The sequence below is a fragment of the Amphibalanus amphitrite genome, unplaced genomic scaffold (assembly GCF_019059575.1).
Source record: "Amphibalanus amphitrite isolate SeventyFive unplaced genomic scaffold, NRLGWU_Aamphi_draft 000207F_arrow, whole genome shotgun sequence".
NCBI lineage: Eukaryota > Metazoa > Arthropoda > Thecostraca > Balanomorpha > Balanidae > Amphibalanus > Amphibalanus amphitrite.
The window spans coordinates 331,478-356,513 of NW_024881702.1; the positions used below are offsets into that span (position 1 = coordinate 331,478).

The window sequence follows — 25,036 nt, forward strand, 5'->3', positions numbered from 1 at the left end:
CAGTCATCAATTGGTGTCCGTGATGTTCCGTCGTGAAAAGTGCTAACGGCAATTGGGAGCGTAGTGGCGCCCCCCCCCCCCCCTCCTAACGCCGATAACGCCCAGGCCCCGGACGCACACTCTAGCCCGTCCTGCACCCGAGCGCCTATTCTTCCCTAGCCGGTCCCTGCCGATCGCCTACCCTACCCTAACCGGTCCCACCCAGTCGCCTACCCTACCCTAACCGGTCCCACCCAGTCGCCTACCCTACCCTAACCGGTCCCACCCAGTCGCCTACCCTACCCTAGCCGTTCCCACCCAGTCGCCTACCCTACCCTAGCCGGTGCCACCCGGTCGCCGGCAGCGCTTCCGCTCACTGTTCACGTTGTACCCGGCGCTGGGCCTCGCGTGTCGGTCGCGCCGCGCCACGCCCGTGACCTTGAGCAGCGGCGGCGCGGTGTAACTGCAGCAGACAGCCTCACGGCCCTGTGCGTATATACGCCGCTCACTGCACACTCAGATGCACTCAGTGCCCCGTCACAACACAATGTAGGCACGAATACGTGCTCCGAGCGGCATGGCCATGCATTTACGCCGTAAGCATGGGAGCGTTGGATGGAACCGTCCCAAAGAATTACCACTGTACCGGAGTTGCAGGCCGATTTGACGTGTCCTGAATGGGCGGCGCTCCGTCTGTCCGTGATGTCTCCTTTGGCCGCGGGCCATGTGCGCCGCTTTGTGTCGCTCGTCGGCCGGTCTGTGCCTTTGGAGCGCACGCCGCCGAGTGGCACCTGAGGGTGTCGGCGCCGACGGGCCGGTCTGAGGGTGTCACTACCGACAGGCCAGTCTGGCCGCCGGGCGCTCGTTTACCGGCCGGCCATTGAGGCGCGGAACGGTCATTCACGGCTGCGTGTGTGGCGGCGGCGCTCCGCCAGCGTCCGCACTATACAACTGCAGCGGCCAGCCGCCTTTGATTTGGCCCGTGACGCGGGACGGCTGTGTGCAGCCGCGTCTGTCCCCGCGAGCTGTCACACAGCTGCCAAATGGGACTGTCTGTCCCCGCCAACTGTCACACATCTGCCAAATGGGACTGTCTGTCCGCCGTACAATTGAGTGTGTTGGATTGTCTGTCCGCCGTACAATGGAGTGTGTTGCCGTACTGAGTGTGTTAGGCTGTCTGTCCTCTTTACTGGGTGTGTTGGACTGTCTGTCCGCCGTATTGAGTGTGTTGGACTGCCTGTCAGCCGTACTGAGTGTGTTAGACTGTCTGTCCGCCATACTGAGTGTGTTGGACTGTCTGTCCTCCATACTGAGTGTGTTGAACTGCCTGTCAGCCGTACTGAGTTTGTTGGACTGCCTGTCACCCGTACTGAGTGTGTTGGACTGTCTGTCCGCCGTACAACTGAGTGTCACTGATGGGCTGACGGACTGACAGACTGACAGACTGACGGACTGACGGACTGACGTACTGACGGACTGCAGACTGACAGACTGATAAACTAATGGACTGACGGACTGACGGACTTGCTGGTCGAGTGTGATAGGTTTCTCCAGAAGGCTGCTACGAGTATGTGCGCTGCCGTAATTGCGCACTGCCGGCTGCCCAGAAACAGTGCGCAATTACGGGCCCTTGGTTACATGAAATTAAAGGGACCATCCCACCTTAACATTAGTTTTGAGTTGAGATAGCCAAGTTTGCGGCCAGGCTCAGAAACCACCATTTAGGTATTCTGGTCGCAACCCCCGCAGCATTATGGTGTTCAAGAAATTTCTTCCCTTTACTTGCAGGGTGGGACCAGCTTAGTCCCTATCTCTTAACCATTAGCGGTTTTTTGGATGACGTCAGCAGTCATTTCAACGCCCGCCATTCCTTGAACCCGAGTTTTGCTGACCTTGAGCTCCCTTTTTTATCAACGTGAAATCCGTCGTCGGCGCTGAGAAAGCCTATTGCTTTTCATTTTAATTTGAATATTAGAAGATACCCACCACTGGAACTTGGACTGATATTATACCAAGGCCGAAGATGATCAAGCTGCCTGCTATATCTGGAGCTTGGTGTTCAACTTCAACATGGAATAAAAAACAAAATATCAAAGCAAACTGGATATGGTACTGCAAGTTAAAGTCCAAAGAAATTTGAAGAGCTGACAATTGACATTAATTCTTTTCCTGCAAGGTTTCCATATGGAGATCACACCATGAAGAAATATTTTTGATGTTAACAGTTGAAAGGGGATTGATCTTCCAGTTTTGACGAAAGACGCTGCTGATTGTCTTTGGAAAAGGATGTCGGCATGAGGTGCAATTGTGCTTGTGAAGTGGTTATAACTGGTCTTTTCACAGTATTAAATTAAATGTGCCATTGCAGCCAAGTGTGTTATCATTTAAGGTAAAATCAAAACTACAATGTTGGTTTTACGAGCATTGAGAAGGCTGGTAGGTAACACCTGCCTGTGCTCGTAAATCATGCTGCCAAAGTATTCTAAATTAATTTTATCATACACTTTTGTTGTCCAGAATGGTTGCACTATTCTTTGGTATCATATTATTCCATGTAAATATGGTAGTGTAACGTCCGACCAACATGTTACCAGATTTGAAGCTGTTACGTAAGTTCCTGTTTTTTACTGGCGTGGTGAATGTCACCTGGATTTTGTTTTGAGGTGCAGACCTAGTAACTCTGACTACATGGGTTTGAAGCTATTATCTCTTCTGTTTTTACTGGCCTGGTGAATGGCGACTGATGTTGTCCGTGGATGGCACTGAAACAAATTTTGAGTGTCATGTACAGTGTTTTAATACAATGCTGAGGGCTGAAAGTTGTCTTGTTTAGAGTGGTGAAAGTTCAGGATATGCCAGCCACTATGGTGGGTCAGAGTTAATGTGTTGCAGTCAGTTCGGCTTCAGCAAGCACACGGATGGGCATACGCATCAAGACCTGCTCTGCCATACTTTCAGCCAATTTTACCTAGGTAAGTCTTTTCTTTTTATCTGCCAAAAGCTATGACATTGTGAATTTCAGTGCTGTGGCCTGCGTGTAGCTTTCAGGAAAGCAATTCTAAATAAAGCTATGATAAAGTGAAAAATCAGCAATGCAGCCCTCTATTACATGATTTTCTACAACATCTTACTTGTTCCTTGCATAATGCATGGAGAGAAAAATGCAATGTTATGAATTCGTTTATTCACATAATTTGACAAGCATGCAGTTACCTGCTACTATCACTGCACAAAACAGAGCAGAAAACATCAGTTGATCAAACACAAGACACAACAGAAGTTTACAACATAGGGCTGCCGAACCCTGCTTCCTCCTGCACCACACACTGTAAACCAAATCTACAAGTTGGCTCCTTGTTACAAGTTTGGTTCCAATTCGCATAGGCGTCACCTTGTCGATTCACCAGCCCCAGGCTTGTTGGCTAACAAACTAACAGTTTGTCTACAAGTTTGGTTCCAATTCGCATAGGCGTCACCTTGTCGATTCACCAGCCCCAGGCTAGTTGGCCAACAAACTAACAGTTTGTCTACAAGTTTGGTTCCAATTCGCATAGGCGTCACCTTGTCGATTCACCAACCCCAGGCGTGTTGGCCAACAAACTAACAGTTTGTCTACAAGTTTGGTTCCAATTCGCATAGGCGTCACCTTGTTGAGTACTAGTCTGGGCCTTGTGAACCTACCAACTTCTGGATAGGCATAGCCGTTTCCTTGTCGGTTCAACAACCCCTGGTTTGTTGATGAACTAGCCTTTGACTGGGCATTGCTAGTTTACAAATTGTCAACAAGTAAGTGTACTAACGCTCAGTTCGAACTTGTTCTTCCTTACAATCGCTTTGTTTGCGTTGATAACCTTAAGAACTTACGATTCGCGTTCGTTTTCAATTGCCACGATACTGATTCAGGAAATATTTTTTATACGGACAGGTCATTTTTTGGCTGGAAGTGGTGCACAAAATCATGACTGGCATCAGTTATTGCTCAAAGGCTTGCGCTGACAAGAAACGAAATACTGATGGGTTATATAATCGATGAATGCATACACCACATCCATTCGGAAGTTTCTGGAATCATTAGTATTTATTACGGTCACGTACCTACGTCACGTAGTATGTAATTATTACTATTGACTGGAGACAATTCCAAGTGCATATTTTCGAATGGATGTGGTAAATGCATGAGGTATAAGGTATACCTATCGTGCACCGTCAGCATATAAGTCTTTGAAGCAAGAACTGCTGCGTATGTGGAAGAACATGGTTTTGTGCATCGCATCAAGCCAGAAGTATAACATGCCCGTATGACGAATATTTCCACATTGACCATAACAATCATGGCAGTTGCACGATCACGCAGATAATTCGAATAAAGCATGATCGCCAACCAGATTAGCTTTTACAGCCCATATATGTCCATCAGTTAAGTTAAAAATACAAAGAGTTGAATTAAAGGCAAATAAATGTATTTATATATAAAAAACACCGACCGCAAAACATCTGCTCACATGTGCATGCAAAGGTCTGGCCCACTTACATTGCGCGCGCAGGGGAAGGGAGGCGTCTCGACCGCGGGTATAGGCACAATTAGTGCGTCCCGCAGGCCAGAGCGGGCCTCACTCACAGCACGAACACCACAGTTCACAGATTTCACTTTTTACTGCACAAATGCTGGAACAACCCTCGTCGCTGATCCATGCTGCACGGCGGCCGCGCGACAACTGCTGGTTTGAACGGTTTGAAACCGCCGCGCCGGGGCCGGACGGCGACCGCTGATTGGTCCGCCAAGTCTGACGTCACGGGCGCAGCTGACCATGTGTATGCTGACCAGCTGACCAGTACAAGTTAGGCGCCGGTTAAATAACCATGCGGCAACAAGTTTCCAAAACTGGTTAAGAAACAAACGTTGAAACAAATGTAGAGTTGGTCTGGATACTGAGAAGTTGGTGTGCATAGTAACTATTGACTCGTAGTTGTCATCTGACAAGCAATGCACCAGACAACGGCTTGTTTGAAAAGTATCAGTTGGTAAACATACCAAGAGATGATTGGTTATATTACACAAGACTTGTCAATTTGGTTTACAGTGCAGTTGATGCCATTTCCTAGCCTGGCTTGATGTGAGCACTGAAAAGCTGCTTTGTCTAATTACAGCTCACTACCATTCAACTTTAACTACTCTCTTTAAAGTAAGAGTGAGAGCGTTCAGTGTTCATAGCAGCTCGACAGACGACAGACAACAAACATCTTGACAAACCAACCAGTACCTATTTGATTTGGCTAATGATTTATGTGCTTGTTGTATCATGGCCAAACTACTTTAACAGCAATAATCCCTGTTTCATCTTGATCTTGCTTTTATTTCCATTTGAACTCATCTTGAAACAATCATCTGAAGTGATATCAGATACTGGCTTCTGTTTCTCTTGAAAGCAAGTTAAAACAACAATGATAAACTAAGGCAGGAGATGTGAGTTGTGGCAGTAGATTTTTGATTCAACATATGTCAACCTTATATTGCTTGAGACCTCTGTGACAGACAAACAAATATTTATAGTTTTTTGATAGTTTGGATTCTTGGCTTGATTTAGCAGATCAGCTGTGAACCTTGACTTTGAAATCACATAAATGTCATGGTACCCGAACGAATCCTCGCATGACATTTCTTCGTAGCACAATTTTTCGTCCGCATTTCTTCGTCTACAAATCTTCGTCGGTGCATTTATTTGTCCCTCAATGCTTACTTTTGCATATATTTGCGTTGAAGAAGAAATGCGAGCCGATTTTCATATACCCTGATGCGAGACAAAGTAATGCGATACGAATAAATGCCCTGACGAAGATTTGCAGACGAAGAATTGCGATACGAAGAAATGCCATAAGAAGAATTGTCCTGGAATCCTTTATTGGCCATCATATATTGACCTTGATAAGATAAACGCATCATTCGCGCAATATTTGTCGCACTTTGATACCAAACTATTGCTTCCAAATGCCGACGTAAAGAAAACCTTTATGTGACGTCATAGAAACAGCGGAGTTCCCAAAAAGTAAACAAAAATAAAAGTCTTATATCTCGAAAACGGGTGAATATTTTCCGGTAAAATTTGGTAGATGTTCATTTTCGCTCTTTGTGATTCACGCTACATCACTTTTATGCCAATTCATTAACTTTTTTGAAGGTGGGAGGGTCCCTTTAAGATGGCATTGCTGCGCTGCACGGCATATGCACGAGTCTGAACACTCTACCTTCCTGTCGTATCGTGTAAATAGTCCTCATGCAGGTATGACACTTAACTGTGACTGTCTGTGAGTTTACGAAAACTGTACCTATACTCAATGAACAGTAAATTGTCTTTAAAGTTCCTCATATCCGTCGACGCATCATCTCTCGAATTAAAAAAAAAACCTCAGTGTGTTCGCAGATTCATTTTCAATAGTGACAGTCGAAAACATTTTTCTGTAGGTATGTTTTGGTTCATGAGAACAGATTTAATTTGTACACGCCTTCTGAAACTGAGCCGCCCAAGGCTAGGTCAGCTAACAGTAGCAAACCTTATGACACGCTAAAGTGTGTATTTTTGCACTTGTAGGTACCTATTTCTGCTACACACACTTGACATTGCACAGTATAATTGAACAACGCATTACCGGCCTGAGAAAGTTTTGACAAGGTTTGTAGGCAGCTCGGACCGGAGCGGTGCGTGTCCGGTTGTGCCGGCGCGGGGCGGGGCTTGCCGTGGCAGCGCATCACTGCAGCCCTCCCCCCCCCCCCGTCTAGACCCGGCCCCCTCCCCACCGCGCCCCGCGGCGGCCGGCCTGTGTGACCGCGCATGGACCGGCCGGCCTGTGTGACCGCGCGTGGACCGGCCGGCCTGGGTGACCGCGCATGGACCGGCTGAGCTGTGTGACCGCGCATGGACCGGCTCGTCGAGACCGTGCCGATATGGCCGTGTGGTCCGATTATCCGATCACGTGGCATTGTGGTCTGGTCCACGGTCGCAGGGTCTGGCTGCGTGGTCTGGCTGCGTGGTCTGGCCGCCTAGTCTGGCCGCCTGGTCTGGCTGTGTGGTCTGGCCGCGTGGTCTGGTCGTGCCGTCGCGGACCACACGATCCGACTTCACGGTCAGATGTGCCCTATGCGCCACGCTGCAGAATCCTGGGAACACAACTGCTGAGCTGCCGCCCAGAATCCAATACCGAGCCACGTGCGGGGCGGAAAAGGCCCTATATACCCGGTCGGCCACGGCGGCGGCGTACGTGGTCCGGGCGGGGACGCCGCCGGGGGCACCGGCTGGGTGCTGAGCGGTCGCCGCCGCACCGGCGGCCGCTCTGTTCCGTCACTGAGGTGTCCGTGTGGCGACGTGGATCATGTTAGCCGTATGATTGGCCTCCAGTCTCCACCTAATATAAACAAGCTCCCACCGCGCTGTAGCTCGCCAAACCAGAACATATACACATTACGTAGCACCTACGCTTATTTTTTTTTATCATCGATGGCAGGAAAGAGGCATTTTGCTTATCGTATATTTATGGGTATTTATGTATTTGACAGTGACGACGAATATTCAATATTCTTCGATTGTCGATGGTCATGCAGTCTCAGCGAGTTGGATGTTCTAATTTGGATCGGCGCTCGTATAGCAGTTGAAACACAGAATCTGTATTTGACAGTGATGCTTTATAGCTTGATTTATCAATTAACAGACCCTTGAGCAGTGTACAATGTACATACCATTAAAAATATGTTCGTCAGTAACAAACGGCATTTTTGCTTGTTTCAGAAACATGTTCCCACCGAACCTGGTGCAGGCTGCTGGCTTCCAGGTACGTAGGGTACAACCATGTATGAACATTTGTAGGTATGCGTGGGTCTGAGATCTCTGCGATCGGCCTGTTTTCGCTCATACGAGCTCATGCCATCGGTCCCTGCACGTAGACATAGACATACACTGGCGGATCTGGGGGGGGGGCGGCAGGGGCTAAAGCCCCCCCATTCGAAACTCGACAGGGGCCTTCAGCTTCTCTTTCTGATATCCAGCATAAGTAAACTTTCATGCAATCTCCCATTCTTCAATTTCAAATTATCCTTAATGTTTTCATTGTCAAATAAAAATAAACGGGATGCGACCGCTGCCACCAAATGTAGACATGGCCAAGTGTCAGGAAACTTAAACGTTAAAATGAATAAAATGCTAGACAACTAAAACTGTATTAAAGAATGAGTTAAAATCAGGATAGCGTAAAAAGATGTTCGTAGTAGGTACAAAAGTTCGTTCGCAGGCCTTGGTTCGCATCTCCCCGTCACGACCTAATTTCACATTTTCTAGATCTTGTGATACCTAAAGCATGAGCTACATTTAACACAACGTACCTCTCATATCCAGGTAAAAGAAATGCAAAGAAATGCACACGTCCTACAAGAACACATTTTGGGCAATCAGTCTCCGTCCATTCTTCGGCAACTACGGTGCAAGGCAGAAATTGTATAGAAACTTGCATTTTGCACCGTTGACCTGACCTTGACCTGACCTCTGACCTACTTAAGCAAAAAAAATTGGGCTCTTAAGATCCGCCTTGTTGCTAACTTTCGATTGCCGTTTTCCCCGTCATTCTACGACCATCGGGTCGGAAGTTAGACGGGAGGGGGGGGGGCAGAATCTGCCCTCCCCCCCCCCCCCAGCAGGGCGCGTATGGCTGAATAGTCCAGCGGGGCGCGGGTTAACGCACAAGTGCTCCAATATCCCTCCACGAGTGTGATATTGCCGCCGTCGGACGGCCTGGTCCGGCTCGGAGCGCCGCAGTGGGGGTGACTGCCAGCGGTGCCGCGCCGCTTCCGTCCCGACCCGGAAGGACGGAGGCAGGCGCCCCGGCCGGGCCGCCGCCGGGGTCGTCAACAGAGCTGTGCGAATTCCTCTCGTCGGCGGACAGCGTGGCGGCCGGCGGCCCGACGAGCCGGGACACATTTTCCGCGCCGTCGCCTGCCTGTGGCGGCCTGGCGGGGCCGGGGCCGGGGCCGGGGCCGGGGCGCCAGCCGTTCACGAGCTCGCAGCTCCTGAAACCGGTACAGCCAGCGCCCGCACCCGCCGCGGTCGGGACTCTGTCCCACAGAGGCCGCTGACCGTCTGTTTGGGGCCAGTTACAGGAAAAACCTGGACGAGGCGAAATAGAGCTCACCCCTCCCCCCATTCAGATTTTTACGAGAACTTACACGGAATAGCGATCGAGTTCGTAATCCGGCCATTGATGTCTGTGCCCAGCCGGCGCCATCCGGCGGGCTGCTGGCGGCCGCGCGGCGGCGCCGGGCGCCTCGGTCCGCTGTCGCACGGAGCCGTCCCACTAATCGGCAATCGCCGCAGCTGTTTGCAGCCGATCAGCCGCTGTTTGCCGCGGCCATACCGGCTCGACTTTCGCCGCCGGCAAACAGATCTGTCAGCGAGGCCGGCGGCTGCGCACGGCGCCCCGACCCGGCACCACTACGAGCCACAGGCACCAATACGATCCACAGGCACAGGCCGGCGGAGACAGGCCGGCGAAGACAGACCGGCGGAGACAGGCCGGCGGAGACAGACACAGGCCGGCGGAGACACAGACACAGGCCGGCGGAGACACAGACACAGGCCTGCGGAGACACAGGATGCAGAGGCCTGTCATTGGTCGGAAGGCGGGGAGGGGGAGGGGGAGAGAACGCTCGGCAATTCAATGACGTGTGTGACTATTGATCAACAAAAATTCTAACTTGTGCTCGCAGTTATCAACTGGATATAGCGCCATCTTGCCTGTGGAGATGCTGAGTGCTCGTTAACCCTCGCGGGCCGGGGGTGGGGTGGGGGGGGGGTTCTCGCCCCCTAGCAAATATTTGCGATAGCTCCCGAACGCTTAGGGATAAGAAAGCGAAACTTTCAGTACCTTTTCTCCCATCAACTTGAAATATTCTGAAGTAAAAAAAATTGGACCTAGCCCCCTTGATGACGTCACAGGGTCGATTTTTCTTGACCCCTGTACGGCAAGCTTCGGCGCCACAGACGCAAACTTCAAATAGTTAGCTGCTAAAAATAGAGTTTTAGAGATAAAGACAAATTTTGCGAGCACGGTTGTGTAGCGTTTGAGCTACAGAAAAAGAGAAAACTATATTTGGTGACCTGAGGTCAGAGGTCAGGTCAACGACCCTGAAATGTAGTTTTAGTTTTTTGCAAATAACTTCGACAAAAATGGCCCTAGAGCTACGGCAGTGGTACCATCGCATTCGCCTTGTCAATACCTGTCAGGACTCAGGAAGCCCGCAACCATACCTTTTAGAGGGGTGTTCACACACCCCTCAGCGGGGAGTGGAAATCCAGGATTAACTGCGCGGGTTAACTTTTATGGATAAGAAAGAAATGTTCCAATTTTAAGGTGCTGTCTCAAATCGCCGAAGTTTCCCCTGCCGATTACTCTAGCTGTTCACACGCTCTGTGATCCATTCGGTTACATTGATTACTCTAGCTGTTCACGCACTGTTTTGGCTCTTGTGACAATTCTCAGCCTATTTTTCAGCATTCTGACCTCTCGATAATCCATCTTTACAGGCCTTTAGTGGACCTCCTTCTGGTCCCGCACTCGGCCCTTTTTGTCTTTTCTGCCGGCGGTCGTATTAACCCTCGCCGGCACAGGCCATTTTGAGTCCTTCGACGGCACAAGGGGGGGGGGTACGACCCCCCTCGCGTTTGGCCCCTGATGGAGCTAGAGCTTCGCGGAAAAAACGAGCGTGTTGCCCGCCACGAGAGGAAGCCAATGATACCCAATTTTAAGGTCCTAGGTCATCGGTTGACCTTCCAGGTCAGGTCAATGACAAAAAATCGGGAATACCGGGACCTGCTAGAAAGTCGTAAAGCGTAGCTGATAAGGGGTTTTCCGGGGTGCTGATCACGAATATCGTGTTAGTTTTGATCACAGATGATGTCGTTAAGCGCGTTTAGACCAGGTTGGGTCAGGTCAGGTCAGGTCAGGTCATCTTGTAGGGGTCGTGACGGGTATTTGTAATACGTGTCAACCGCCTCTGACAGCTTCGTAACATGTTACGAAGGCACCAAAATACTTCGTAAATGTTCAAATGGTTGCTAAATTCGAATTCAGCTCCAAAAACTAACCTAGATACATGTAAAACTCGGACAAAGTGAACCGAGGTCACCAAAGGTCAATGACCTGACCTGACCTTCAGGTGACCTTAACACCCACCCTAATGCATGGGAGCAACATCAAATCACATGTTTGAACGTTTGAAACCACGAAAAGCTTGCAAACGCGCGGCTAATGCGAGCCGAATATGTACGCCGAATCGCGATTTCGGCCAAACATGGTCACGGAAAAGAGGTCACAGGTCAAAGGTCATTGGAGTCAGGGTCATGAAATTTTCAGGGTACGTGTAAAATTGATCAAATCGAGGGTACTGAAAGTTTCGTCGCGATCGGCCGCTTTTTACGCGAGTTATTCGCGAAAAACCTTAGGGGGGTTGCATCAACCCCCCCCCCCCCCCTGTGCCGGCGAGGGTTAATCACTATCTACACTGGTTAGTCGAGCATGCATCTTTGGGCGCTTGTCCACGCCTTATCGTTAATTTTGCTCAGGGAGGGCCGAGCGCCGATATCGCATTATCCGCGGTATTCATGGCAGGTTTTCGATAAACTGTCTTTTCCAACGTCCAAAAAGGTGGCCAGAGTGGTATAAAAGACATGCATTTATTGACAGAAAATACGAGCATAGGCGCTCTTTTCATTATTGATGCTAGTAAGGCGCGCCACAAAGCATGCAGCCAAAGCCCCTGAATGCCTGCGCGCAGTCAATCAATGGGCTCTGTGCGGGCCGGGTGCGGTGGGTGCCACCGTCTCCGGCCAGCGGCGCGGCGCCCATCGCCGCAATATGGCCGGAGGCCGGCGCGTGCCAGAGCCAGATCAGCGGTCGTAATCGGCGCGTATTGCTGGCGGCGGCGGCCGGGCCGGCACTGCCGCGGGCCGGCCCGGCCCCGCCTGCAGGACTGTCCCGGCCCCGGCTCCTGCCCGTGACTGGCCCCCGCCTGCAGGACAGTCTCGGCTCCGGGCCCGCCTGCAAGATTGCCTGTGACGGCGGCTCATAGACCCGGGAACAGGGGGCAGCGGAAGCGCTTGCCCCCCCCCCCCAACTTGAGAGCCGAGGGGGCGGCGCCGCATCAACATTGAGGCAGCGAGAAAGGATCTTCCCTCTCTTTTCTGAACTTCTTTCCTTCTTGTTTCCTTTATAGGTACAGGTCACCGCTGAAGTAATGTGGGGTATCCGTACCTAGTGGTTAGAGTTTGCATCTGTATATTGGGAACCATTTGTCAGATTATCATGAAACTTGGAATGTAGCCTACATGTGCCATCATCATTGCAGCTGTAAGCTCGTATTATGTCACCTACCTTTAGATCACTCCGTATTTAAAAATCGTCGGTCAGAGCCATCTGTTGGTGAGATTGGTAACTAAATTCCTGATTACGCCACTGATGCCCCAACCACGTGACTCTGCAGCAAACCAATCACCGTGTTCGGAGGCAGCATGAATGGCGCCAGATGCCCCTGCGTCGAGGCTGGCGCCTCTCGGTTTTGGCGTGACCGAGAGTCGGGTCGCGGAGCGAGGTCAGTGGGGTCAGCCTCGCCAACCGCCTCCGGGCTAGCGGAGCGCTGGGCAGTGCGGGTCTGTAAGGTTGGCATACCCTCCGCGGCACCGAGCGTGCCGATAGTTCTTTCTAGGAAAATGCGGAATGTGTTCGTGGCTGAACTAGTCACAATGCCGTTTACATGATCAGGGCAGGTTGCAAAGTCACCGCAGCCAATGGACTTGTCTGTCCTTTTAACCCTATTAGTGGCAGGCTCCTGGCTACCCCTATTAGTGGCAGGGGGGGGGGCTGTTTACGACCCCCCTTGATATCTCGAGATCTAACGGGCCGATTTTCAAAATTCAAACGGCATTCGATTTCGCTCAACGTGATCTACATTTCTAAAAAATAAAAATTAAAAAATGTCAATAGGGGGGGGGGTAGAGGGGGTAAAAACGGGCAAATTGCAGACGCATTTTAGACTGTTTATCACGGCCAGGTTTCTGAACCAATCTTAACGCAACTTTTGCCGATCGATAGAGAATGAACCAGGAATTCACATGGATCCTAAAAATATGCATTTTCAAAAATCATAGGCGGATACAGATCATTGAGATTGGGGGTACACAAAAAGTATAGTAAATAAGGTTTTTGTTGGTACCGTTTCTAAAAAGGGCTGGTAATGGTCTTGTTATGTTACAATTTTCTTATGAGAGAACGACTACAATTGTATTGGTCATGCATAGGCGGTGTCAGGGCACCTATGTTGGGAGGTAAAACATAACCCCCCTTTTTGGACGCCTGGATCCGCCTATTATAGCAAAAACGTGTCAAAAGAGGATGCACAATAACTGTATATGTTATCACATGATACCTTTCATTCACTGTTCGTAAAACTGGTGCAGCATCGTGATCTTCGCCCAAATGACTCGCTTCACGAATAGGACCCCCCAATTCCCAGTGCTCTGGAGCCGCCCCTGGTAAAGTTATGAACTTGAAATTTTCAGGGAATGTGCCCAATTTAGTTTTAGGAAAAGTCAGAAAATTTCAGCATCGTAGCTTCAGCGGTTTCGGAGATATTCCCGAAAAACCTGAGGGGTGGATAAAAACAACCCCCCTGCCACTAATAGGGTTAACAACCTGCAAAATGGTTCTGACGAGGTCACATTTCTAGCAACTCACTCGCCAGTGCAGTGTCGTCAAGTGAGTTATATGATGATAAAGTGAGTCGGCTACTTTTTGCGAATTAGAAAAGAGATATTTCCATACACAAACATATAATCGGCTAATATCTTATGACCGAACAAGAGTCAACGAATGTCGATTGTATTCATATAGTGCTCGTGAGGTCATAACCTCAAAAGATATATCCATCTCGCCTGAGCCGGCCAGAACCAGTCTGTGGAAAACGGACAACCCCGGCGCGGACGGAACCCGCGACCACGCGATCCATAGCCTAACGCTTAACCGCTCCGCCACGACGTTTCTGGTGTCACGGCTCTCTGAACAGTAGCCGCGATGTGGTGAGTGATTAAAGCAGCATGGCATGACGCCTACCGCGCTCCGGGTCAGTCGGCTGGGCCTCGGGCGAGGCCAATCACGTGACCAGTCGGCGGTGAGGGACGGGACTCCGTCGTGTAAATAAAGGGGAGGGGTCGAGGAGAGACGGGGAGGTGGTCGCCGCCCTTTGAGATGACAATGAACGTTTGGTCAACGGAAGCCGTTCTACTTGCAAAACAGTTGTTTTTTATCGCAAAGCGGAAAAATTCAAACTCATCGGCACATGGGTGGCGCAATTTACCCAGGTATTTCAATATTTATCCCGATAGCTTCAGACCGTGTACGGAATGATCACCAATTCAAATTGCAATCGCTAAAAAAATACAAGTGTGACTGCAATTACATTGCACCCTTCCATAAATATAAATTTAAAAAAAGTATTGGCTCGCTTAATAGTCATATGCTTCAACGTTATTTCCTCTCTTCGTCTTTTTTTATGAAAACGAGTGAACGTTGAAAGAAATGTTACGCTATTCATCCACTGACCATTCTATTTTAGAAACTTAGGTATTTGTATGTCGAATTTCTCCCCCACCCCATTAACTGGCAACGCCGTCCAGAAGGCCTCTTCCAAGTATAGGGTTATGGCGGTATCGTGCTTCGCTGTGATCTCTCACGCAGCATGCACACTGAACTGACTGTGATTGGCGCTCACTGAGACAAACCAATGAGCCAATGAGCGCACTGTTGAGTATCCGCCGGGGGCGGTGGACGGGGTCAAGGGTGATTGATACGAGCATGACCTCTGGCCGGCATCCACCTGCCTCGACCCAGTTGTCGGGCGCCCGTGCCTTTGTCATATAGCATTTCTACTCATACAGCTAGCGTAGGATTTTGCTACAGCGTAAATCTTGTAATACAGGTCATGTCGATGAGGCCCTCAATGAACAAAAAAGTTCGGCGGACAACCGAAGCCAATGCACAAATATTTTACAGAATTAGACTATACAGGTGGTTAAAATTTAACGTATTCTAATCGGCTATTGTTATGCAAAACATCAATTCATTCAAATATTTTAAATAAAATAAATGGTAAATCTGATATTGTAGTAAGTTACAACTGCTCATTACGAACATCTTCTCTCAAATGCTGTTTTTTCTATCTTCAAAACTGTAGCCTTGATAGTTATTTCAGTCAAAGCTCCCCCGTGAATCCGTGACACGCTGGCTGCTTCACAAAATGGCATCCGGGCCCTGTTTCACCGGTGATAGCAGCAAGCTACTATCAAATTGCGCGAGCTGACGTAATGTGATGACGTCATACTGCTGACGTAAGGGGCAATTCTGGCGCACGATTGCCGCAATATTGTTTTACGTCATCAACTAAATGTTCGAAGTTAACGTCCAAATTTTCCTTAAACCCAACTTATTTTAAATTCATTATATTAAAAAATATATATTAAAAATAAATATACTATCATGACTGCGTAAACTCTTACTTTTAGAGGCTCATACGTCACTTAATGCCGCGGCCAAGGTCGCGGCAATCGTGCGCCGGAACTACCCATTACGACAACAGTATGGCGTCACGACATGACGTCAGCTCGCGAAACGTGATAGCAGCTTGCTGCTATCACCGGTGAAACAGGGCCCGGGCATCGCTCTCGCACGCCTCGGGTCAAAGCTCACTGTTGCCCTGAGGCTGGTGTCCCTGTCACCCTACCTCCACCCACCCCTCCCACTGCACCGGCCGGTAGCCTCGCGGTCAACCCCTCCCCACCTCAGACCCTCCCCCTCCTCGCCTGTCAGAGCGCAGCTCCTATCGGCCGATGCTGGTGTCCGGATCATCAATGGCAGGGCTACTCTCTACTGGAGGGTCCAGCAATGACTCCTTACTATTGCGTAGTACGCACGCGCGTAGGTTTACAACTCTGTGTTCAGTGGCGGTCACAGAAACATGACTCCGGGGTGCTCCAAGGGGCTCGATATTTCAGCTTTTCGATGATAACGAGCATGCTGTGGCAGGTAGAATGGCGACACATTAGAGAAAGTTGTCAATTTGAAATACGATACGAAGCTGTGCGATCCTCGCTTTTGACGATATATCTTACCGTCAAGGAATGGCGCTATGTTTTGTTCGATCACAGTAGAACCCCACATTACTTTAGCGGTGACCTGTACATCTAAACATCAGCATGAGCAGACGGCATTTTCCTTGCCATCTGAATGGTTTCTGCTGATACAATATCGATCTTACAACATCTGCTGTTGTCATCCCGCTTTGGTTTGGGCCTGACCTTGGCCATAAGTTTGGCAGACCAGATTTTATACTGGATCATTTTGAGTCAACTTTGAAAAATACATAACGTACAACGGTGGTAAAATCGTTGCTATAGGTATAACACAGTTTACCCGCTCCGGGTGTGAGGGAGGGTGTGGAGCTATGGGTGCACTGACGTGGCCCTCTCGCGGAAGGCCCGCATGGGATTAAAGCTCAGCGACACTAAGGGCTTGTGTGGTGCCTTCGGTTATCGGTAGCACCTCAGAATCACTGGTGTATGGCCCTCAGAGCCGCCGGTAAGGGGCCTTTAGAGGCACTGGTGTGGGGCCGCCATGCATGTGCCGGTGTGGGCGCTCAGAGATACTAGTGTGATTCTCTCAGAGGCGCCGGTGAGGGTCCTTACAGGCGTTGCTGTTGGCCCTCTCATAGACGCTGGTGTGGAGCTGGGTGTGGGGCCTTTAGAGCTGCTGACGCGAACCCTCTACAAGCCGGCAGGGGGTTCTCAGTGACCGGCAAGGGGCCCTTAGGCTGGCAGAAGAATTCTTGTGGGGTTCTTAGAGCCCCATGGGGCCCTTCTGAGTCGAAATATGACCATCGTTAACCCTCAGCGGTCAAATGGCACCGCAGGGCCTCTCAGACCCGAGGGTCCCTTTGAACTGTCGCTCGTTGTACCAGACGCTGCTGACTGTCGCTCGTTGTACCAGACGCTGCTGACTGTCGCTCGTTGTACCAGACGCTGCTGACTGTCGCTCGTTGTACCAGACGCTGCTGACTGTCGCTCGTTGTACCAGACGCTGCTGACTGTCGCTCGTTGTACCAGACGCTGCTGACTGTCGCTCGTTGTACCAGACGCTGCTGACTGTCGCTCGTTGTACCAGACGCTGCTGACTGTCGCTCGTTGTACCAGACGCTGCTGACTGTCGCTCGTTGTACCAGACGCTGCTGACTATGGCTCGTTGTACCAGACGCTGCTGACTGCCGCTCGTTGTACCAGACGCTGCTGACTGTCGCTCGTTGTACCAGACGCTGCTGACTGTCGCTCGTTGTACCAGACGCTGCTGACTATGGCTCGTTGTACCAGACGCTGCTGACTGCCGCTCGTTGTACCAGACGCTGCTGACTGTCGCTCGTTGTACCAGACGCTGCTGACTGTCGCTCGTTGTACCAGACGCTACTGACTGTCGCTCGTTGTACCAGACGCTGCTGACTATGGCTCGTTGTACCAGACGCTGCTGACTGCCGCTCGTTGTACCAGACGCTGCTGACTGTCGCTCGTTGTACCAGACGCTGCTGACTGTCGCTCGTTGTACCAGACGCTGCTGACTATGGCTCGTTGTACCAGACGCTGCTGACTATGGCTCGTTGTACCAGACGCTGCTGACTGCCGCTCGTTGTACCAGACGTTGCTGACTGTCGCTCGTTGTGTACCAGACGCTGCTGACTGTCGCTCGTTGTACCAGACGCTGCTGACTGTCGCGCGTTGTACCAGACGCTGCTGACTATGGCTCGTTGTACCAGACGCTGCTGACTATGGCTCGTTGTACCAGACGCTGCTGACTGCCGCTCGTTGTACCAGACGTTGCTGACTGTCGCTCGTTGTGTACCAGACGCTGCTGACTGTCGCTCGTTGTACCAGACGCTGCTGACTGTCGCGCGTTGTACCAGACGCTGCTGACTATGGCTCGTTGTACCAGACGCTGCTGACTATGGCTCGTTGTACCAGACGCTGCTGACTGCCGCTCGTTGTACCAGACGTTGCTGACTGTCGCTCGTTGTGTACCAGACGCTGCTGACTGTCGCTCGTTGTACCAGACGCTGCTGACTGTCGCTCGTTGTACCAGACGCTGCTGACTGTCGCTCGTTGTACCAGACGCTGCTGACTATGGCTCGTTGTACCAGACGCTGCTGACTATGGCTCGTTGTACCAGACGCTGCTGACTGCCGCTCGTTGTACCAGACGTTGCTGACTGTCGCTCGTTGTGTACCAGACGCTGCTGACTGTCGCTCGTTGTACCAGACGCTGCTGACTGTCGCTCGTTGTACCAGACGCTGCTGACTGTCGCTCGTTGTACCAGACGCTGCTGACTGTCGCTCGTTGTACCAGACGCTGCTGACTGTCGCTCGTTGTACCAGACGCTGCTGACTATGGCTCGTTGTACCAGACGCTGCTGACTATGGCTCGTTGTACCAGACGTTGCTGACTGTCGCTCGTTGTACCAGACGCTGCTGACTGTCGCTCGTTGTGTACCAGACGTTGCTGACTGTCGCTCGTTGTACCAGACGCTGCTGACTGTCGCTCGTTGTACCAGACGCTGCTGACTGTCGCTCGTTGTACCAGACGCTGCTGACTGTCGCTCGTTGTACCAGACGCTGCTGACTGTCGCGCGTTGTACCAGACGCTGCTGACTGTCGCTCGTTGTGTACCAGACGCTGCTGACTGTCGCTCGTTGTACCAGACGCTGCTGACTGTCGCTCGTTGTACCAGACGCTGCTGACTATGGCTCGTTGTACCAGACGCTGCTGACTATGGCTCGTTGTACCAGACGCTGCTGACTGCCGCTCGTTGTACCAGACGTTGCTGACTGTCGCTCGTTGTGTACCAGACGCTGCTGACTGTCGCTCGTTGTACCAGACGCTGCTGACTGTCGCTCGTTGTACCAGACGCTGCTGACTGTCGCTCGTTGTACCAGACGCTGCTGACTGTCGCTCGTTGTACCAGACGCTGCTGACTGTCGCTCGTTGCACCAGACGCGCTGACTGCCGCTCGTTGTACCAGACGCTGCTGACTGTCGCTCGTTGTGTTCCAGTACCAGACGCGCTGACTGTCGCTCGTTGCACCAGACGCGCTGACTGTCGCTCGTTGTACCAGACGCTGCTGACTGTCGCTCGTTGTACCAGACGCTGCTGACTGTCGCTCGTTGTGTACCAGACGTTGCTGACTGTCGCTCGTTGTACCAGACGCTGCTGACTGCCGCTCGTTGTACCAGACGCTGCTGACTGTCGCTCGTTGTACCAGACGCTGCTGACTGTCGCTCGTTGTGTTCCAGTACCAGACGCTGCTGACTGTCTTACGTTTCACCCACGGGGCTTCTTCGGATACATATAGGTAAATTCAACAAATAGAACACAGAGATGCAGGCCAAGCTCAGACACAAATCATGCGCATGCAATAAATATCGTGAAAGGATTAACAGATATCTTGAGATTTAGACGAATAATAATTTTAAGATCGACCCCTAAGTGCGTACTGCGCGCTATTATTTGTCTTTGTTAATAAATACGTATACCTATTTAACAGTCGACAACACAATACGTACTACGCGAATTACGCTATCATTCCATCTCAGAATTCGTACTACGCGCACACTAATACATACACATCATTCTAAATCACAGCTAACAATGACCTATAATACCCAATCATAATCAGTGTTCGGCGGTACAGCATATCTACAGGCGCTGCCTACTGGAGCCATCTGTTAGACACGAAAGGAACTACTGCTACTATGTAGGTATCGGTGTCATATAACGCTACCAACAGAACAAGCCAAGGAACAAGCGCTAATGTGCATATGATGATGTGTAGGGAACTGGATGGAGTAAGCGCCATGATGATGTGTTTTTGTTAAGTGCTGGTTTTTTGTTTCTTATCTCAATTGATTCAGTTATTAAAAGGTTCGCTTCGTCCTTGCATCTATGAAGAATAGAAATTTCGAAGTCAGTGTTCATCGGTTGTGCTGTGGGGTGTGCTGTCAGTATATGATCACCTAGGTCAGTACCTTTCCTTTTGTTCCTAGCGTCTCCCAAGTGTTCCATAAATCTAGTCCTCACCATGCGTTTAGTTTTACCAATGTATGTATCTCCACACATTTTACATTTAATCTCATACACAACGTTTTTGGTATGGCATCTACCTTTGAGGCCACCCTCACACGTACTGCAAGTCTTACGACACCCCCTGGGACAATCAGGGGGTTGCAGTGCAGACGAGGTCAGTTGATTTGAGAGTGTAGGTCCGCTTTTCCACGCAACTCGAATATCCAAATCTGAGGACTTCACTGCTGCGTTGACTTTACGTGTGAGGGTTTCGTCAATGTAAGGTAGAGATATGTAGGTAATATTGGGAGAAGACTTTTTCTTTTGAGATTGTTTGTTTTTATATCTGATTGCGTTTTGTATGTTACGAATCAGTTTAATCGGATAGCCGCTGGAAATGAATATGTCCGTTATTTTTTGTAGACCCCGGTCCTGTGCTGCTTTATCAGACCCCAAACGAACAGCTCTAAGCGACTGAGAGTGTATGAGGCTCCTTTTGGTCTGCATAGGGTGGCTGGAGTCAAAATGTAATATGATAGGGGCTGCTGATGGCTTAACATAAAGTTCTGTGGTGTATGCTCCTGAGGGTTCTACAGTGATTAGTGTATCAAGGAAGGGAATTTGTCTTTGTGACGAGAGATCGGTGCGTTCGAAGCTGAATTTTAGACAAGGATGGAAGCTATTAATGAACTGTATGTATTCATCTAAGTTTTGCGAGCCATGGGTCCAAATACCAAAAATATCGTCGATGTATCTAAGGTAAAGTGCAGGTTGTAGTCTATCCGATGCTAGTATGCGTGTTTCTACTGCGTTCATGAAGAGGATAGCCAGGGGAGGGGCTATACGGCTTCCCATAGCTATCCCCTGGGTTTGCTTGTAATATTTTGTACCGAAGCGTACATAGTTGTTTTCCAGACAGTGCTCAAGTAATTTTTTCACATCAGGGATGGTGAGACCATATAAGTTCACCTTTGACGAGTGGGTACGTAGCATAGCTATAGTCGCCTCTATCGCTTCTGCTGTGGGGATGTTACCGTAGAGATTGTTCACGTCTACTGTGAATGCGATGGCACCGGGTGGGAGGCCAGAAGGGAATCGAGTGCTCAGGTGTTGCAAATAGTCATAGGTGTTAGTTAAGTGGGCTGGTACTAGGATCAGAAGCTGGGTGATTATTCTCTCTAGGAACCACGAGAGCTTGTCAACTGGGTCCCCACATGCTGATACTATGGGTCTCATCGGGTTGCCTGGTTTGTGTGTTTTCGGAAGTCCATAAAGTTCTGCCGTGCGTGACTCGTTAGGTTTTAGAGCGTGTATGATTTTGTCGGGTAGTTTACCTGCCAAAGTCTCGGTGATGAGGTCAGAAGTCTCGACGTCTAGTTTTTTGGTTGGATTTTTGTCAATGGGCTGATAATCATTCACTATAGTTTCAGTCTTGTGTACGTACTCTGATTTCTCCAAAAGGACTAATCCCTTGCATTTATGCTATGGGAAGCTATGGGAAGCCGTATAGCCCCTCCCCTGGCTATCCTCTTCATGAACGCAGTAGAAACACGCATACTAGCATCGGATAGACTACAACCTGCACTTTACCTTAGATACATCGACGATATTTTTGGTATTTGGACCCATGGCTCGCAAAACTTAGATGAATACATACAGTTCATTAATAGCTTCCATCCTTGTCTAAAATTCAGCTTCGAACGCACCGATCTCTCGTCACAAAGACAAATTCCCTTCCTTGATACACTAATCACTGTAGAACCCTCAGGAGCATACACCACAGAACTTTATGTTAAGCCATCAGCAGCCCCTATCATATTACATTTTGACTCCAGCCACCCTATGCAGACCAAAAGGAGCCTCATACACTCTCAGTCGCTTAGAGCTGTTCGTTTGGGGTCTGATAAAGCAGCACAGGACCGGGGTCTACAAAAAATAACGGACATATTCATTTCCAGCGGCTATCCGATTAAACTGATTCGTAACATACAAAACGCAATCAGATATAAAAACAAACAATCTCAAAAGAAAAAGTCTTCTCCCAATATTACCTACATATCTCTACCTTACATTGACGAAACCCTCACACGTAAAGTCAACGCAGCAGTGAAGTCCTCAGATTTGGATATTCGAGTTGCGTGGAAAAGCGGACCTACACTCTCAAATCAACTGACCTCGTCTGCACTGCAACCCCCTGATTGTCCCAGGGGGTGTCGTAAGACTTGCAGTACGTGTGAGGGTGGCCTCAAAGGTAGATGCCATACCAAAAACGTTGTGTATGAGATTAAATGTAAAATGTGTGGAGATACATACATTGGTAAAACTAAACGCATGGTGAGGACTAGATTTATGGAACACTTGGGAGACGCTAGGAACAAAAGGAAAGGTACTGACCTAGGTGATCATATACTGACAGCACACCCCACAGCACAACCGATGAACACTGACTTCGAAATTTCTATTCTTCATAGATGCAAGGACGAAGCGAACCTTTTAATAACTGAATCAATTGAGATAAGAAACAAAAAACCAGCACTTAACAAAAACACATCATCATGGCGCTTACTCCATCCAGTTCCCTACACATCATCATATGCACATTAGCGCTTGTTCCTTGGCTTGTTCTGTTGGTAGCGTTATATGACACCGATACCTACATAGTAGCAGTAGTTCCTTTCGTGTCTAACAGATGGCTCCAGTAGGCAGCGCCTGTAGATATGCTGTACCGCCGAACACTGATTATGATTGGGTATTATAGGTCATTGTTAGCTGTGATTTAGAATGATGTGTATGTATTAGTGTGCGCGTAGTACGAATTCTGAGATGGAATGATAGCGTAATTCGCGTAGTACGTATTGTGTTGTCGACTGTTAAATAGGTATACGTATTTATTAACAAAGACAAATAATAGCGCGCAGTACGCACTTAGGGGTCGATCTTAAAATTATTATTCGTCTAAATCTCAAGATATCTGTTAATCCTTTCACGATTTATTGCATGCGCATGATTTGTGTCTGAGCTTGGCCTGCATCTCTGTGTTCTATTTGTTGAATTTACCTATATGTATCCGAAGAAGCCCCGTGGGTGAAACGTAATACAACTATTCTATCAATTTTGATCCTAAATAATGAGCATCTGGCTAATCATCTTCATCATCATATGTAACACAATGCTCAGTACTAGCATCTCCATCCTCAAAACTGCTGACTGTCGCTGTTGTACCAGACGCTGCTGACTGTCGCTCGTTGTACCAGACGCTGCTGACTGTCGCTCGTTGTACCAGACGCTGCTGACTGTCGCTCGTTGTACCAGACGCTGCTGACTGTCGCTCGTTGTGTACCAGACGCTGCTGACTGTCGCTCGTTGTACCAGACGCTGCTGACTGTCGCTCGTTGTACCAGACGCTGCTGACTGCCGCTCGTTGTACCAGACGCTGCTGACTGTCGCTCGTTGTACCAGACGCTGCTGACTATGGCTCGTTGTACCAGACGCTGCTGACTGTCGCTCGTTGTACCAGACGCTGCTGACTGTCGCTCGTTGTACCAGACGCTGCTGACTGTCGCTCGTTGTACCAGACGCTGCTGACTGTCGCTCGTTGTGTACCAGACGCTGCTGACTGTCGCTCGTTGTACCAGACGCTGCTGACTGTCTCTCGTTGTACCAGACGCTGCTGACTGTCGCTCGTTGTACCAGACGCTGCTATGCTCGTTACACCTGACTGGCTCGTTGTACCAGACGCTGCTGACTGTCGCTCGTTGTACCAGACGCTGCTGACTGTCGCTCGTTGTACCAGACGCTGCTGACTGTCGCTCGTTGTACCAGACGCTGCTGACTGTCGCTCGTTGTGTACCAGACGCTGCTGACTGTCGCTCGTTGTGTTCCAGTACCAGACGCTGCTGACCCGACCCACCGACGAGGAGCTGGCCGCCTACCGTGAAAAGGTCGGCAATGACTCCGCTGGTACGTTGCCTCGCTTTACGTTTGTTTTTATTTGCACTCGGTTTTGCTCCTGTTCTCTCCCACTCTCTTGTTCTCCTCTTAGTCTCTGCTCTCGCTGTTTGATATTCCTGTAATAAAGCGCCGATGCTTAGCTTGACTGGTAGTTATTTTCAGACCTATTCTCAAAACCTTTGTCCCTTTGCTTTCAATGTCTATGTATTTGCGTTTTTCATCAAAAGTTTTACATAGTTAAATAAAAAAATGTGCCAATGGCCTGAATCATTGAATAATTATCACAAGCCTGAAGCCACACCTCGGAGTTGATCGATCGTTATGCATTCGCTTGTAAAAGCTGACAGTTTCGGATTATCTCTATCCCTTATCAAAGCTTTGAAGAAAATGCAGGCAACGAGAGCACGGCATACGAAATTAATGACATGATGATGCTCTTTTTCAAAATGATGACACGCGCACATGACAACAATTCGCGCACACTTGATCAATCGATTCGAAAGCCTAAGTGTGGTTATTTCATTTATATCTACCTATGTACAGTGTTTAGAAAATACCAATAGGTACGAATGGGGCGATTTGATACGGTGTGCGCCGATCTAGCTAAATCGATATAAAATGAGAACCATTCGATATTTTCTTGTCATTTTTGAGCACGTTGGTGTAGAATTGAGCGGAAACTGTTGTTGGGGATAACCTTTTGGATTTTTGTTGGTAGAAAACTTCGACCAACCTTATGTTTTTGGGCCTTGGTCCGTTCTATATGGTGTTTTTGATCTCTGTAATAGCTGCGGTATGCCATCGCTGAACATGTTGCTGGGTGCAACACGGAAAAAAGGGAACTCCTAGTGAAGTTGTCAGCAGAGTGTTACGTACCATATTGTTAAATGACAAAAATGAGTTTTTGATTTTTTTCTGATTTAA

General features: G+C 49.4%; 1 protein-coding gene across 1 annotated transcript in view; it reads left to right on the plus strand.

Annotated features, from left to right (window-relative positions):
• LOC122385075 (excitatory amino acid transporter 1-like) overlaps positions 1–25,036 on the plus strand; it is a 103,101-nt gene that overhangs the window by 57,943 nt on the left and 20,122 nt on the right. The window contains exons 3-4 of the mRNA XM_043373070.1: positions 7,758–7,800; positions 24,046–24,121. Of these exons, the coding sequence (XP_043229005.1) occupies positions 7,758–7,800; positions 24,046–24,121 (119 nt within the window). The remainder of the gene's footprint in view (positions 1–7,757; positions 7,801–24,045; positions 24,122–25,036) is intronic.